General features: G+C 34.3%; 1 protein-coding gene across 1 annotated transcript; it reads right to left on the reverse strand.

The window, feature by feature from the left end:
- Positions 1-323: 323 nt before the first annotated feature.
- Positions 324-12,837, reverse strand: LOC117921532 (cytochrome c oxidase assembly factor 5-like). The gene is made up of 5 exons (XM_034839433.1): positions 12,645-12,837; positions 11,115-11,229; positions 8,047-8,151; positions 5,848-5,913; positions 324-760 (listed from the first exon to the last, which is right to left on the reverse strand). The coding sequence occupies exons 2-4, from the start codon at positions 11,181-11,183 to the stop codon at positions 5,872-5,874; spliced, it is 216 nt and encodes a 71-aa protein (XP_034695324.1). The 5' UTR covers positions 11,184-11,229; positions 12,645-12,837; the 3' UTR covers positions 324-760; positions 5,848-5,871.
- Between the last annotated feature and the right edge of the window lie 4,933 nt (positions 12,838-17,770).

Consider the following 17,770-nt stretch of genomic DNA (forward strand, 5'->3'; position numbering starts at 1 on the left):
ACTCATCATGCACTAAAACTCTCTCAGCAAAGGACACCTAAAACAACTTATTTCCGGCTATTCCAAATTCCAACTGGAAACAACCTATCCTATTTTTGGTTCATTTTGATCTACTTTGCCATAATGAGGACAAATTCTTGCTTATATTTTTTTGTTTTTTTTTTTGTTTCCCTCTACCTTCCAAACATGGAATAGAACTTGTGCCAGCAGTCAGAGGCCTTTCTCTGTCAACAGGCTCATTATGTCCTGCGAGTGTCATACCTGCCCATAGGCATCACAAAAGCAAAACGCCCAGCAATAAAGCCCCAAAAATGAGAAAAAAGTCACCACCAATAATTTGGATCATCTGATTAATGATAATATCAGCCATGCTAAAAAATGATCTGCCAGCTTGTCAAATCAAATTCCTATATAGGAAAATTTCAAGCAATTTCTACTTCCCAAACCAATTTTGAGTACCTCTCAGAAAACATTTCAGTAATGCAACTCAAAAAACAACACAAGAAACTGAAGCTTATCTGCAAATGTGCTTGTATAAATTTATTTGTGGATCATGAGAAGCCAGTCTGTTGTGCAAGTTCTTAAAAAGAGACGGGCCAATATATCTTCTAACCATCACAATCGTCTCTTTAACAAATTATGCCCCTCATGACAAGCTTTCAAATATCATTTTTATCAGATGATGAACTTGTAGAAAGCCTTGCCCTCCTTGCTTTTTCAGCTCTGTCCATGTAATCTTGATGAGAATCTTGCTTTGTTCCTTCACAAGGAGAAATTTTTTTTATTAGATTCAGGTAGGAACTAAAAGTAGCACAATTCTGTATATGAAAACTACCAGATAGGCAAACCAACAGTTGAAAGTAAAATGCAGAAGCACACAATCATATAGAGTAAAACACTCAAAATAGAGCTGTTGGTGTTCTACAACACTAGAACCGTATCACATCTTACAGGCCTCACTATTTATATTTGAGGTTTTGCATCTGGAGTTTCTTTCTTCTCTTATCTTAAAAATGATGGAGAAAGAGAAGAAAGAAAGGCATCGATTGTACGTGGGAACATCATACAGCTACAAGAGAATGGATATACAGAAGATGAATCTGAAATGAAACTATTGTGTGAATGTACATTGCCATGGTGTTATCCAAACATAGTACCTAGTTCTCAAAGAGAAGGATGTTGTGCATTCTACTGAAAGTTATGACAAATTCATGGGGCTCTTCCTGAAAAAAAAAAATTGAAATTTAAAGAAAAAACTGATAATGATGGATGTTTCCAAAAAGATATTTAAGTTATGAGAAGAGGAAAAAGGTGGATCAGAAAGTAAAATAATTTATATGCAGTAGGGAAGAAAGGAGACTAAAAATAAACGAGTCTTGATTTTGGAATAACGACCCCCTTTACCTCACCCTTTACACACACTGTCAGCCATTTGGAAAAGCCAGTGGGCCGGTCATCTCTAGTAAAAAAGGGTTAGGAAAGAACTACTATCAACGTTAGTGATTGCTATAGTAAAATTCTCTAAATTGGCATCTCAAGACTCAAACTAAAGGTAACTGCTCCTAAATGAGAAACTATGGTACCCTTGCCATTGGTACATGCATCCAACCTACTCACATTGGTCATATGCAAACAGGGAGAGAAATATAATGCATTATTTTGGCAGAAGGCAAATTAACCAATGAATTGTATATATACAAGGAAAAAACTAACCACTAGTATGAATTTCTAAGTGCAAAAAAGGGATAGGAAATTCTTCCAAAATGTACAAAAGCTGATCAAAAGAATAGGGGGAATGAACTTGTTGAAAATAATAAGACAACCATACATCTCGAAAATATAACATGAACATGTAGTACAAGTTAGAGAAACTCTACTCTTCTTAAGGGGGTAAAAGATCCCTAAGAAAAGAAACTTGGCCCCTAGTTTAGCCAAATGACCTGCAGCATGATTAGCAAAATGAGGAGACGAAGAGAAAGCACAACCCAAGTTGCTTGCAGCATCTAGAATTTGGTGAAGCCACCCAGCATATTTCCAAGGACCTCTTTCCGATTTAGACAACCAAGATATTACAAATAGCATAATCTTGTTCCACCCGTAAGTTAGAGAGATAAAAAACCTTGGCTTATAGTAAACTCTCTAAAAAGAAGCCAAAATCTCTGCCTCAGTGTTGAAGCCCTCTCATCAGCTGGTTTTGGGAAAGCTGCCAACACTGTATGACTATGGTCTCTAATCACACTAGCAATTGCCAATTGAGCTAGGTTACCTAAAGCGCATTCATCAAAATTTAATTTAAATGAACCCATTGGAGGCAGAATCCAAATTGGAATCAACTCTCTATGCAGCCTCTTTGACTGCATGACAAGTACTAATCAAGTTGTAAAACACTTGTAGGAGTAACCTCAAAAGCTACGGTAGTAGGGGCCTAGAAAGAGGAATAAAAGTAAATCAAGTCTCAAATAGTCTTCAAGGTCCTCCATTTGTCTTAAAAAAATCCTTGTATTTTTCTCCTGCCAAACTATCCAGATGAATATGAGACAAGCAACACTCCCAGACACCCTAAAAGAAATAGCCATCATATTAGTCACATTTCTAAAGGGAACCTAATATAACCCAACTACTCTTAATGACCATATGTCAAAACCCCAAAGTTATTGGAGATGGTAAAAAATGATTATCGATCAACTCTGCACCCCTGAAACACAGTACCAGTCTAGATTAAGTGCTCTGCAAGGCCTTCTCACTTGTAGCAAATCATCGGTATTGATCTTCTTATTACCCCCACCTATGCAAGGACCTTAATCTGAGATGGAACTTCAGATTTTCAAATCAAATTAGCTCAAAAAGAAGAGGTCAAAGTCATTGGTATAGATAGACATGAGAAGAAAGATTTTACGGTAAATACATGAGAACATCAATGACCAATTTTTTGTATTTGGGAAGGATAGCCATATGCACACAAAAATAACAGAAGACATGAAAATGTCAAGATTCTCAATTTTCGAATCAATAAGTTAAGGACAAAAATTAGAGTTCCAGAAATATGAAGAGAAACTGAGAATGGAGCAATAGGGAAATTCTAGCTTTCATTACTTTGAAAAGGTTTGAAAATCGAGAACAGAATGATCGATCTTTATACCACAAGTCTTTCTAAAAATGAACTTAGCACCATTCCCCACTGAAAATGAGTATGAGTAGAAAAATCTGAGAAAACCAGTGAAAAAGTCTTCCAATGGCAACAGTGTGACTACCTGATTGTAATGTTGGCACCCCAACCTTTAGAGTGTAACTTGTAGATACTCGAGACAACCTTATGTCATGAAGCATTGCTTTCTTTGGGAAACTTCTACAGTCACTACCCTAAGAGAGCTTAACTCTCAAAGAAATCTTACTAACCCAGGTTTCTCCTCCTCTTTAGGATTGCACACTTAGTCTCAACTAATAAGGAGGTCTCTTTTACCCTCCTCATTCTTGACAAAAGAAAATCCCTTCACAATTTCTTGATCTTAGAAGACAGATTGGAATCTTGAAAACAAAAAAATAAATAACTAGTAATGTGGGACAAATAAGACTACACAAGGGTTATTTTACTACCTAAGGACAAGAAGGCTTTTTTTCAACCATATAATGTCCAAGAAATCCTATCTATCACCAATTCCAAAAAAGGGTATCCTTAAGGTTCCCTCTAGTGGGAGACCTAAATATGACAAGGGCTAATGAGAGCCTTTACATTCTAGCAAGGTAGCTAAACTTATTATTTGATCATGGCTAGTTTTGATTCTTGATAGTGTGCAGTTATCTAGATTTATCTTCAGACCTGATATATGCCAGAGAACTGACAAATGATTTTAGCATTTGCAAATCTTTTATACCAACGCATGAAAAAAAATGGTATCATCTACAAACTATGAGTGCAACACGCTAATTCTACTTCTTCCTAACAAAAAGTCTTCCAAAATGCCACTCTTCAACTCTTGGCAGAAGTATCCAAAAAATCAACAGCAATGGTAAAAGAAAAGGGGAAAGTGGATTGCCTTGTATTAACCTATTTAGTTGCTTTAACCCAAACCTTGGCACTTCGATTTCCTAAAACTGCAAAACTATCAGAAGATAAACATTCCCTAATCCGAGTCCTCCATCTTTTACAACACCTATTTCTTTCTGATATGTGAACTAGCCCGATCCACATGATCATATGCCTTTTGTGTTTTCTCATACATTGCTTTATTTGCCACTAATTTTGCATTTTCTAATGCGACATGATGAAACTTTGTTCATAATTTTGTTCAAATTTATCACCAAAATGCAATGTTTGAAAAAACCAAACTGGTGATTGAACTGAAAATCCTTATTCATCAAAATGCATGAACAAGACCCTAGTTCATCAAGGGTCTCTTCCAATGGAAACTCCTTCAAAATCACTTAGAAAGCCTCTCACAATCCAAGGGCTTCAGGCCAATGTTATTCCATAAAAATTTTATCAAACCAGTAGAGCAATGTTCCTCAGATATAAGTGCACCCCTATTACAACCACAAATCATTTTGAATGAATCTTTTGATTATCTCTAATGCCTACCATACCCAAACAAATGGCATAATCAAATTTATTAAACATGTTAGGGAAATTACCTTTTGAAAATGACATAATAAACTAACAAGTATCCTGTAGGAGTTGTTCAAAACTAATGGCAAGAAAAAACCTAAAACAAATTTGAGCAGAAAACCTCTTCAGATATTCAATTTCAAATCAATGAAAAAATTAATTGCATCATCTTGGATTTATCACAGCAAAACTGATTTCCAAGCAAAAGTAATTACATAAGCCAGGTGTGCACAATATATGTTTCAACTTTTTGATCATTAATTGTACATCTTGGAAAGATTGTTCTTACCAAGGGATTGCTGAAAGGGCGATTTGATAATCTTATATGCAAGTTGAGAGTACAAGATATTTTCAAGCCAACTTATAGGAGAGTGTTGATAGATTTGGTATAGTAAATTAGGCAAGATTGGTGCCTCAAATTAAGAGAGATTTTTTAAATTATCTCCTATAACTCTAATGTTCATTTTTAAATATAGCAATTCTTATACTAGGACTAATCCTTAACCTAAAATCCCTATGTATATAAGTGTTGCAAATAAATAGAATTGTAAACTCTAAAATTATCATGCATGACAAATACAAAGAAGATATTTTCTCTACACACAAGAAATTATAGGTTCTTTTACTAAGCTCACTAAGAATTTTAACAAAAACTTTTATACGTTTGAGGTTGATAAAATTGCATTTTGAAAATTGAATTTGTTTTGACAACTTCTACTAAAATCCAAAAATAGAAAGATGGATATCCTAAAGAACGTCTTAATATGTTTCCTTGTATAATCTCTACATGTGATTAAATAATTTTGTTGGTAGAAATCCCTTATCCTCCACCTTTTTTTTTCTCATGCTAATTACTTTGTTACAAAAACTTATCCAATTTTATATTCAACAAATACCAATAGGCATCACGTGTTGATTTCAAAAACCAGTATTGCTTATTTGTTTGATAATTGATAACTAATAGCAACAAAGCAACAATGCAACAACCAACAACCAAATACCAAGCTCACCCACATGCTTCCAACTGATGAGTAATAACTATAGGCACTTTCTTTAATTTATTCAGGAGACTTGCACAAGGCCAAGTAGTTACTTCAACCAGATGATCAAACCAAAGGTTCCGATTTAGGTATTATCACCCCTTAAAGAGGCACTATCTGGCAACCAATTTGATTGCAACATAGCATCAAAGTCAATTAACTATACATGTAATATCATCTCCTATCCAAAATCCAAAAAATTACCCAATATCATCATCTCCCCTCACTTTAGTAGCCTTTGTTTCCCCGAATCCTAGCTCTCATGTCAACCTGCAAACACAAATTCACTTTCTTTATTCAAACCAAGTTGTTTTTGATAAACAAAAGCCCTTTCACCTTCTCAATAACACCTCTGCCAAAACCATTATATACTTCATGGACAAACTGTTAGCCATTCCAATATAAATTAAAAATGTGCTTTTGATAGATATTATCTGTTATACAACACCAAGAAAAAGCACAAGCACAATATGCATTCTACATAATAAGATTTCCAATTCCATCATTACTGGTGGTGACACAGATAAATGTAGACAAATTAAGTGAATCAAAGATGGTGAAAGAGAAAATTTAGAAGGGCTGAGAGTATTGAGGTAGAAAGAAAAGAGAATTTTGATGAAGAAAATGTACCATTTGGTATTATGTACTTCTCAATTGAAATCCAAGTGTTTGACTACATTTTTCCTTTCTTTTTTATGCCTAATGATTTTTTGAAAAAGCACCTAAAAGAGCTAGCGCAAGAATCCTTTTAACTAATTCTCTGCATTTTTTGAGAGGGTATTTTAGCACTTAGTCAAGCTTCTTTTTATTTTATTTTTTTTAAAGAAATGAGTTTCTAAGCATTAGAAAACACTTCTAGCCCTCTCAAAGCCACTTCCAAATGACCTCTAAGTTTAACCAATGTTGCAATTTGAGCGGTTTAAAAAAAAAAGAGGAAAATAGGCAAATTCAAACCAATAAAAAAAATCCACAATCTCTTTCTTCCAGAATACGATTGTGGTAAATGGAAAAAGAACAACCATGATGGAGATGGATCATTCCTAAGTAGCAAGAATATAAACAGACATGACAAATCATGAAAAACATAGGGAACCAAGTAGAGTATAGGCGACCATATTATTATACATAGGTAGCACCACTCTATTATTGTATAAGAATCCTGAAGACTGCCTTTAGCTCTGTTTAAGACCAATTCGGCCTTTACTACAACTATATTGCAACTCCTGACTTTCACAACCAATTCTTGATCTTCAAAAAAGTGGTTTTTGACATCAACATCAAGAAGTATATCTTCATTGATATTAACAAACTATTTGAATGCTGCCATTATCATTGACATCAAAATTCACCTTCATATTTCTCCCTTGATTCTACCTGATGCTTGTGAAAATATAAGTGAGGGAGAGAACAAAAGAGATGAATTTTTACTTTTGTTTGATAAGTAAAAGAGAGATGAATTTTCTAAATGAAATAAAAAATCATGATTTTATTGAAAGAGGTGAATGACAGTAAAGATTATTGTGAATTGTCAGTTCATCTGTTGGATTGAGATCATTTCGTTAGTGTCATCTTATTGGTTTTGTTAATGAGTTTATAGAAGTGATATCTGAATTTGAGGTAAAGTAAGGTTATCCAATTACTGGAGTTAATCTCCAAAAGATTTTGGCTCAGAAATTGAACCATGAAAACATCCCGCAAGTTCTAAAATGCCACCTAAACCATTTCCAAACCATCCTAAACACTATGGCTTGCTCACTCCACATTCTCACTAGATGCACATACAACAAAAACATCAACCAGGTAAATTACTTAGAAAACCATATCCATGTTCTGGCCATGATTTTTTCCAAATCACATGCATGTTGTTTGATATCCAGCCTGTGTATTTAAAAAAACTTTCTAATCATATCCAGACAGAAGAAATAATAAACATTTAAGCAGTAAAAACCGTAGGTTAAGGTGATGTAATGCAACAGGGGGGGGGGGAGGACAAAGGAAAAACTACTTTTTAACCTATATAATGGTGTTTACAATAGATGGTTTATGATTATAAGAACTCATGCATGCTTGTCAAGCCATTCTTCAAATAGTAATGAACATCATCCTCATATGCTACCACCCAAGTGAAAATAAAAAAAACTGAGCTTGACATCAAGCATGAACAAATGCAAGTTTTGCCTAGATGTGCAAAGTACTGTTACCTGCATGCAATAACATTTTGAAGAGCAAGAACATGTAGGAGCTAGAAAGTTCGCCCAAAATCAAAACTAATTTCAATCAAGGAAAATTTATAGTCCAAGAATAGAAGAAAAAACTTATAACAATGACATAAAACAGCCATAATTTTCATAATAAGAATCCAATCAAAAATTTTCATAATAAGAAAAGAAGGGAAAAACATGCCTGGCCTCTCTTGCAATTGAAATATGTTTCCCTTAGTCCCACACATTCACTTGATATCGATGGGCTTTTCTCTCCACAACATTCCTTAAATGATCGCTTCTCAACCTAGACAAAGCAATTAATACCTTAACATTCAAGTAGAAATCCACATACATATCCAAAAAACCATCTAGCAAACCACAAGGGGATTTTTACAAATTTTCGGGTATAATAGAAGAAATTTAGATGCTCAACTGGAAGGGAAGTTAATGGAGTCTCACTTAAAAAAAATTAATGAAGCATCATTTTAAACTACTTAGTGCAAAAGATACCTAGTATGTTCATAGATTGACTAAATTGTTCCTGTATTCTTTTTTATATGGAGGTATGCTTAACAAACCCACTAACTTAAAAAAAAACAAAACAAGCAAAGCAACTTTCAAAATCCCCAAAAGAAAAATGTTGAAAAATCTTAACAGAACTTGTTTAGAAAGAACAACTAAAAAAACACCCCATTAGTTTGAAATGAAAACAAAAACTTTCCTTAAGTCTTTATTGCTAAGTACTACTAAAATTTTTATAGAAACCTCTACTACAAGGAAAAAAGACTTTATAATAAGTAAATAGGACTAAAACATTCAGCACGTGAATAAGAAATGACAAAACCCATGATCGAACAACTACTGAATTTTCCTTGTTACTAAATAAAAAGATGCTCAATGATAATGCCAATCACCCAAAATTTACAAAATGACTCAAATGCCAAGATATTTCTATCATTGTCCTGCATCAAAGGTTCAATGAGGTTATTATGAGAGTCGGAGGGTCTCATTGCAATATTTTGTTTTGACACAAAATTGCCAAAGGGGGAGACTGTTTGCGTATTCGTTTAGGTTCACGGGTTTGTTCCATTTCTTATGTGTCTGATGCATCATATTTATAAGGATCTAATCAATTCCCAATCAACTAGGAGCAACTTCAAAGTTGATAATTCTTTGGGGTATGTATGCATTTGGTGTTATTAAGGTTTAAGAAATGGCTATGAAAAATCACAAGGTGTTCATTTTGGAGAAAAAGACGAAAAACAAAGTTCAAAAGACAAAAACGGGGTAGGACATTTGCACCTCCCGAAGGAGAATTCAAACATCCAATAGAGCATTCAAACGCTAAGCTGGGGAACATTCCATACAGGCATCGAACATTCCCTTTGGGCGTTCAACTGCTGGCCTAATTTTTTGGTGATTTTTATTTCATCTTTCATATTTTGGGGGGCATTTTGGTAAAATTGTACTTAAAATTGTTTTCCAAGTCCATATACTAAGTTTTTTTTTTTTTTAACCTTGATACTCTTAACTTTCAACTTTTTTAGAGCAATCGTAGAAGATCTTTTTGGCAAGAAAAGGTATTCAATCCACTAGCTTCAGCACGAGGTTGAGGTTTCCACTAAGGAACACGAGATGTTGCATTAAGGACGTGAAGGAGTGTAAGTGCTTGCTGGTATAAGACCCAAGGAGTAGACGCACTCAGATAAAGTAAAACTGTGTACATGCCTTTTAGATAAAGTGGATTATTTGTGGTTGATCGACCATTCATGATTTTTACATCTACAGAGTTTCTAGGAAACTTAATACATGGTTTTTCCACATTAAATCTTGTGTTTCCTGTGTTCGTTTGATTTTATCTTTCAAATCATTGAAATTATAAAAACCAGATGAAATTTTTTAATTCAAGTGTATCTCACTTGGACCACTTATAGACCTCCCCTTTAGGTAGTTTTGTTAATCAAGACAAGAACTTTCAAGGGCCTCAATGTGCTCAGTTGGTCAAGTCAAATTTTGGGATGTACAATAAGAGGCGCACAGTCTCGGGTTCAATTCCTCTTGCTGATTGAATGCCTTGGATTACCTAGTCTTGGTTGTGCAAGTCCGGTTAGCGTCCCAAGGTTTTGGGTCCACATGGAGGGTCCGAAAAGGCTTGCCATGGAAGGTTCCTTAGCTATCAAATATACTAAACATTCAGACTACATACCTCATTTCTGGTGACTGGACAGATTGTACAAGCTACTTTACCTCAATATGTCATTACGACCCTTAAAACTCCAAAATGCATTATTAAAAAAACCAGACCCAAACCAGAGGAACACATAATTAACTAAATCCTATAATAAGGATAAAGAAATAAATGCATATGTACAATAACATTGAAATATGTGGTTTTAAGTATGATAATTAGCAATCCTACACAAGAAGCATCCATTTTCTTAGCATTTCCACACTCAAACTGGAGTTTAACCTCTTAACAAGCCTAAACTATTAATTATTTCTTAAGATTTATGCAAATTGAAGTTCAAATGGATTTTCTTTCACAAACCCTCAAACAGTCTCAGCATTTTTACAGTCAAATTGGAATATAAATATTTTTCTTCCAAAAACGATTAAAATGTTTTTTTTCAGCATATATACAGCCAAATTGGAGTCCCGATTTTTTTTTTCATAAGAAAACTAGAGAGTAAAATGGTCTGTTAGCATATTCATACAGATAAGATTTCTAACGATGTTCTCCTAAAAGCCCTAAACCCTAACTTAGCATTTTCACAGTCAAATTGAAGTTTTAAATGATTTTATTTAATAAACCCTAAACCCCGAATCCGTTTCTCAAAATTCTTACACTCAAATTGGAGTGCAAACCATTTTTCTTTTAAAATAGTTCCCTAGCGTTTTCTTTATACACTCGAACAGGGCTCTAAATACGATTTTCTTTTATAAACCCTAAACCCTAAAAAAGTATCCTAGCACTTTTACGCTTAAATAGAAATTCAAATGCTTCTCTTTGAAAAAAGCCTCAACCCTACAACAATACCTTAGCAATTTTACGCTAAAATTGGAGATCAGATCAAATTATTTTGTTCTAAAATCCCTAACCCTAAAAACAGAATCGTTAATACATGAATATGATGTACAAAATATTTGTGGTTCCTAACAGAATAGGCAACAAAGCTACTTTGCCGCCCACTGCCACTAAATCACCACCCCCCAAAACCCTAACTGCAACCCTAGAACAGTTTGAAAAAGAATCATACAAGGTATTACCTTAACACAATCGGTTTCGCTGAGGCATTTTACGAGCTCCATTGCCAGGCCCTTGCAAGACTTCGACATTTCCAGATTTCTCCTCCCCAATTTTGCCCAGGTTTTTCAGCTGTCACTGAAACATAAGGTTCTTTCAGTTCAAAACAGTGGCGTTTCAACGACACCATCGACAATACCACCTTGAGTTTAAATAAGAGGTCAAAAGTTTGGCGGATCGATTTTCTGTTTAGCTTATATCTCTCCTGGGTTTATAGAAAATGTTCTTCATTGCCCTTTGCCCAAAATAATAATAAAAATAATTTATATACATAAAGAAGAAAAAGAAGAAGACAAAATAAGATAGATACAAAAAGAAACAGTACATCCTACTTATGAAGAAAAAAGAATTATGCTTAGAAGATGGCAGGAAATTTTGCATACAAAGTGACAAAGGCAAAACAAAACTATTATTAAGCGAGAAAAAAATAAAAATAAATCTAACTTGCCTATATCACCAACCCATCTTGTTGTGTGTGGGTTTTAAACATGGAATGACATTCCATCTGCCAACTGAAATGGTAATTTCTAGTTAGGGATTTGACTATTTCATGTTTTCTTATTATGTTTTATCAAACCTGGGCTCAACCCCAGCAGTTCCCAAAGCTACCTTTTTTAAGGTTCCATAATATTTCCCACGATCATTTTGGACCAGAACTATAATCAAACAGATATTAGTGTCCCCTAAAAAAGTGATAAGAATGGATTGCCACAGCTATTGAACGAGCTACAAGATCAACCAAAATAAACAATTCAAGACACATACAAAAACAATATGAGAAAGGTCCAAGACAAATTAACATTAGCATTAACATTAACCATAATTAACATGTAAATGATGGACAGCAATATTAAAAAAATTAAACTTAAAAAAAGAGTAATCAACAGAGAAATGAGATCAAGATGGAAACAAGAAAGTGAAAAGAAACTCTATGGTCCTCTATCAAGAATGCACAAAATTATTTACTAAGGATGTTCCTCAAAATTTTCATCTGACATTGCCCTCAAAGTGCAAATCTCAGTGATTATTCCAATTCGACAAATATGGTGAAAAGATAGACGGTTTGGAGACCTTTGCTCAGTTAATAACACAACTATTCAGGCCGGGCATTCAGGAAATTCTGCATTTATTTAGATTCCGTTTGGTACCCAAGGAAATGTAGGAACATGAAATTAAAAAGAAAAATCAGAATCTTAAACCAAAAAATTTCAACACTGAGAACGGTAGAAAAACTGACTCAATTGGACCCAATACAACTATTATGCTTTGTTGAGTTGTTATCAATTCTCGTCAACAAAAATAACAAAATCGCCTAAAACTCAAAGTTCTACTTTCCTTTATTTTACAAATTTCCGTATCTCGTTTTCTAGGAAAACAAACCACTCAGCAGAGTTGATTGCCATTTTTTCCCCCTCAATTAAAACCTCCAATTTCCCTTTTCCACCATTTTCTCAGAAACCAAACAGAAAAAATATATATATATACAAAATTACCTCCAATGAGAAACCTAGGGTTCTGATCGCAAACTGAATCAGGAGCCTTGATCGTCCGGCGCAGGATGAAATCGACCCACTGAAGAATTCTGAAACCCTAGATTGAAAAACAGAGAGATGACAGGTGGGAAGCAGGGGGCATTTCAGGGTGGTGCTGTTGGGGAGAAGTGTTGGTATTCCCGTACAAACGACGTCGTTTAAGGCCTGAGAGGAACCGACCAAAGCAAAGAGAAAAGAAATTTGAATGGGTAGAAGTCAGATTGGGTTAGAGGAGTTTTGAGGATCCGCTCCAGTAAGTTTTCTCCCCATGTGCCTTCGTTATCCAATCATGTGGCGCCATGTCATCCTGAGAAAGTGAATTTCTGTGTAAATTATTATTTATCCAGTTGTGGCTGCTCTTCCTTTTAATTTCCCTCAAGCTGTTCGGTTACCCTCCGGTTCGAGTTTAAGTCCAAAATAATCGATTGGTAGAAAAAAAAATGGTAAGACTAGTACCTATCTCAAAATATTTGTCAAAGTAATTTTTTGTATCCATATAAGCATTCATATGGATTTTTTTTTAGTATAAAAAACCATCATTGATGATTTTTAAAAGTTTTAGAAATATTTTTAAAACCATAAACTGTGGCTTTACAATTTTTCTTATAACCACAGTTAGTAACCGTGATTCCAAAATTATTCTTAATCCACCCCGTTTTAATGGTATTGTAATTTTAATATTATTTTTAAAATATTTTTTTTATCATAATAACCATAAAACCACAGTTAGTAACTATGATTTTAAAAATATTCTAAAAACCACAATCGTGATTGTGGTTTTATAATTTTCTTTAAAACCACAGTTACTAACTATGGCTTCACAAATATCTTTTAAGGGAACTCATGTAACCATACATCAACTAAAAAAAATATGAGATTTTAGAACTTTGCGTTTTTATTTTTAAGTTTAGTATAAATTATGGATGTAACAAAATTTCTTAAAGATATATCAAATTTCCTTAAAGTTTGTTTCAAAGTAGGAAAAATTTCTTACAATTTTGCATTGTCAATTTAAAATTATTATTTTTTTTACAAATTATCCTTATTAATTTTTTTGTTTAAGGATAATTATCTTTATTTTTTCATATTTTCCTTGAAATTTTGATAAAATAATTTGGCCTACATGCATTCCCATAAAAATTTATATATTTATGATAAATCAAATATTTATTTGTTTTATGAATTTTATCACATATGAATTCAAGAAAATTATATTTTCATATTATTTTAAAATAACTAAATAAATTGTTCATATTATTTTAAAATTTTATATTTTCATATGAAAATTAATGTCAATGATTATGATTTTAGGTTATTCCTTATTTATTATGATTTGAACTTATGTCTTGGTTAAAATATATAATTTTTTAATTATATGAAAGAAAAATAGGTTATGATTGTAACAATTTATTGAATTAGAATTTCTTTCATTTAGACTTTAGGATGCATTTGAATCTTATTTGTTTAAATTATCAAGGAAACAGAAGAATAACATAACATCACTAATTTGAATTAACATTTTATATAGCCTTAAATGTATGAACCAAAGTATTATAGTTCTACAAACATGAAAAAAACTCTCAATGTGTCTTACATGATGGAATCTTTCTCTTTCGTTGTGAACATCTACGGTAGATGGTCATATTTGTTGTATCCATCTATGCTATTTGAAAAGTCTCCATCTTTATAGACTATGACACGCCATCTACATGAGTTGTCGATAGGGATGGCAATGGGGCGGGTCATTTCGGGTACCCGCCCCGCCCCTCCCCTAATGGGACGGGATATTATTTTCCTAAACGAGTATGGGACGGGTTTGGGATTTTTTTTGAAACCCGGGGCGGGTTCGGGTATTGCGCCGCCCCGCCCCGCCCCGATTATATATAAAATTAAAATAAAAATTAAATTTAATTTAAAATTTAAAATTAATTTAATTTAATTTTTTTTATTTTTAATATATAGATAATAATAAATTATTTTTAATAAAATAAGTTATAAAAAATATAATAATTTAATTATTTATAAAATATATTTATTTTAATATAATTAAAAATTTTAAAAGTAATTTAAAAAAAATTAAAATTAAAATTAAATAAAAAGTTAAACGGGGCGGGTATGGGAATGTAGCATACCCGCCCGCCCCGCCCCGCCCTGCCCCGCCCTGCCCCGTTTAATTTTTTAAATGGGATGGGGATGAGAATTGCTTTAAATAAACGGGGCGGGGTTGAGAGGGGGGCGCCCTGCCCCGAACCCGCCCCGTTGCCATCCCTAGTTGTCGAGTTAGATGGGACTGATGGAGGTAGAACTTGACATACATGTAAAGCTCGATGTCCTCTAGGTACCTGTACATGTAATCATGTGGCATGAGTTGTCCCCTCAAGAAAAGGTAGAGGTGCAATGGACTCTATAACAGGTGGAGGTGCAATAGACTCTGTAATAGGTGATGGTGCAATAGACTCTATAATAGGTGGGGGTGCATCCAATGATATAGATGGTTGGGATGGAGGTGCAATAGACTCTGTAATAGGTGGGGGTGCAATAGACTCTGTAACAGGTGGGGGTGCATCCAATGATATAGATGGTTGGGGTGGAGGTGGAGGTGAAGAAGTCTGTATAGATGTAACATGAGGGAAGAAAGGTAAGTCTAATGATATAGATGACTCAATAAGGGTAAGGGTAGATGGTATGGTAGTCTTGGGTCAAGATGAATGGGCTAGTATGGATACATCAGGGGGAGAGAGTGGTGACTCTAATGATGCAGATGGCTGAAATAGAGGAAAAATAGATGTGACTGGTGGATGTGAGGGTTGTACCAAAGTAGATGTCAAAGATACATGTTGCTGACCAGCTCGACGACCACCTCTCCCCCAACCTCTAATAAGTGATACCCTAACAGGCGTAATCAATGATGGTGTCTATGGATGGCCTTGAAGATGTGGATGGCTCTTGTGTCGAGTGTACGCGATGGTCCTCTCCTTTAGCACGTAAAACATTAATAGTAATTCGGTGAGTTTCCTCCAAATCATCTGAAATAGCCATCTGTGATATGACAGTGATTTGTATAAGAAAATGAAACATGAGGCATTTGCATATAATTTAAGTTTAACATTCATTAAAAAATGGTTTTGTATCTCAAATGGTCTCACCAATAACTTAGTGGCAGAAGCTGTACTATGGAACCTCAATGATCTCTATGCAAAACAAGTGGGATCAAGCGTTGTGTGATACGTTGATACCACTACATATATAGATCATAAAAATCCATGGTAGTAATAGCAAGTGGTGTTGTCGCAATACGCTCAGAACGAGTAGCCCAAAAAGAAATATACTGAGCATGGAATGTTGCCCAATCATACTGATGTCATCCTTGCCTATCCATTAAATATAGCTCCATATCTATCAAACAAGGTGGAGGTATCCCTTGTTGCATACAAAATTGGCGTAAAACTCGCTCTAGTTTATGCCACTCGATAATATCAAAGCAAATTAGAGGTGACATAGTTTGCCAAATTTCTTCATCAGCTTAACATATAGCCAAAAGATGTGCAATCAAATATGTTGTATATGGTTCCCATAATACTTGTAATTTTTAAAAAAAATTAATGACATTGGTGGAAAATGTTGCAAATGTAATCTTATGCATCAACACTTTACATGATCATGTGTCTAGGCATCCAATTGATCTCGATAGAATGTCAACACATGTGGTGATGGGTTATGAGACCAAGACAGAGGTACTCTCCACCTGTGGCCCAATGGATCGACTGGAGTGCCTCATCTGGCAATAGATGATCATGTAAACCATCAACTACGTCATCATGTACATGTGGGACTACTACAAGCATTGGAAGACAACCGAAATCAGGTCGACCCACATGAAGTCTCTGTCATGACCACAACTACAAAATCAAATAGCATTATCAAAATTAAACAACTTATAAAAATAATGTGAATCAATTAATTAGAATAAATAGTTATGTTGAAATACCTGAAATAGTGTGATAGGTCCAGAAATCTCTATGGTACTATCCAAACTCGCACGACATAGCTCTCTATATAGGTATGCCAACACTGCACTGCCCTAACTATAGTGAGAAATCTCAATGAAGTCTCTCAACAGTGGAAGGTAACATAATTGTACATGTGTGTCAGTCTTGTCTACGAACAATGCCCCACCCAATAGTGCTGATATGAAAGCACGAGCATAACATTGTAAAATAACATCATCGACCCCTGCTAGTGGATATGAGAATTGCTCACGCAACCATCGTGCTGATATAGCTGACCCTCTAATCTGAGATGGAAGTGGGACCACACCTAAAAGCTCTAAACATAGTAGTGACCAATATATGTCACATGTGCCAGTGATAGGAGGCCCATCAATACGTAATCCTAGAATCATGGCTACATCCTGTAAAGTAACAGTCATATCTCCAATAGCTAAATGAAATGTATGTGTCTCGGGCCGCCATCGCTCAACAAGACTCATGATCAATGGCCAATCTAGTGAAATGTGTCCAACACGATATACGCCATAAAAACCAAACTACATCACATATCACCGAATACGAGGGTCCATCTCCCACTCTTGCATGAATATCCATAAACGTTGTCGACATGTCATTACCCGATTAAGCTACAAAAGATACCATTTCGATTAAATAAGAACTTAATTAAGGTTTATGATTATATTTTTATATACATCTATATTTATATATACATATATACTTGACCAGAATCCACTAATTGAGACCTATGTCTGTCCTGTAACACTAAAATAGAGCGATCTAATGGATCTAGATCGGATCTGCTCTCTCTATGCTCCATTACTATAGTGTCATAATAAATTAATGTTAATATTATAATTTAAACAATTTTGACAGAGTTTCCCCTATAAATAGGGTATTCTCCAAAATACAAAGAACTTGATTAATCAAAATATCCATCTGCAACCAATATCAATATTCAAGTACAATAATGAAAAAAAAATGTCATAAACTAATGTTCACATCCAAATTTTAAAAATTTTGGTAGAGTCTCCCTTATAAATAAGGTATTCTCCAAAATATAAACAACCTAATTAATCA

The sequence above is a fragment of the Vitis riparia genome, chromosome 9 (genome assembly GCF_004353265.1).
Source record: "Vitis riparia cultivar Riparia Gloire de Montpellier isolate 1030 chromosome 9, EGFV_Vit.rip_1.0, whole genome shotgun sequence".
In the NCBI taxonomy this organism is placed as follows: Eukaryota; Viridiplantae; Streptophyta; class Magnoliopsida; order Vitales; family Vitaceae; genus Vitis; species Vitis riparia.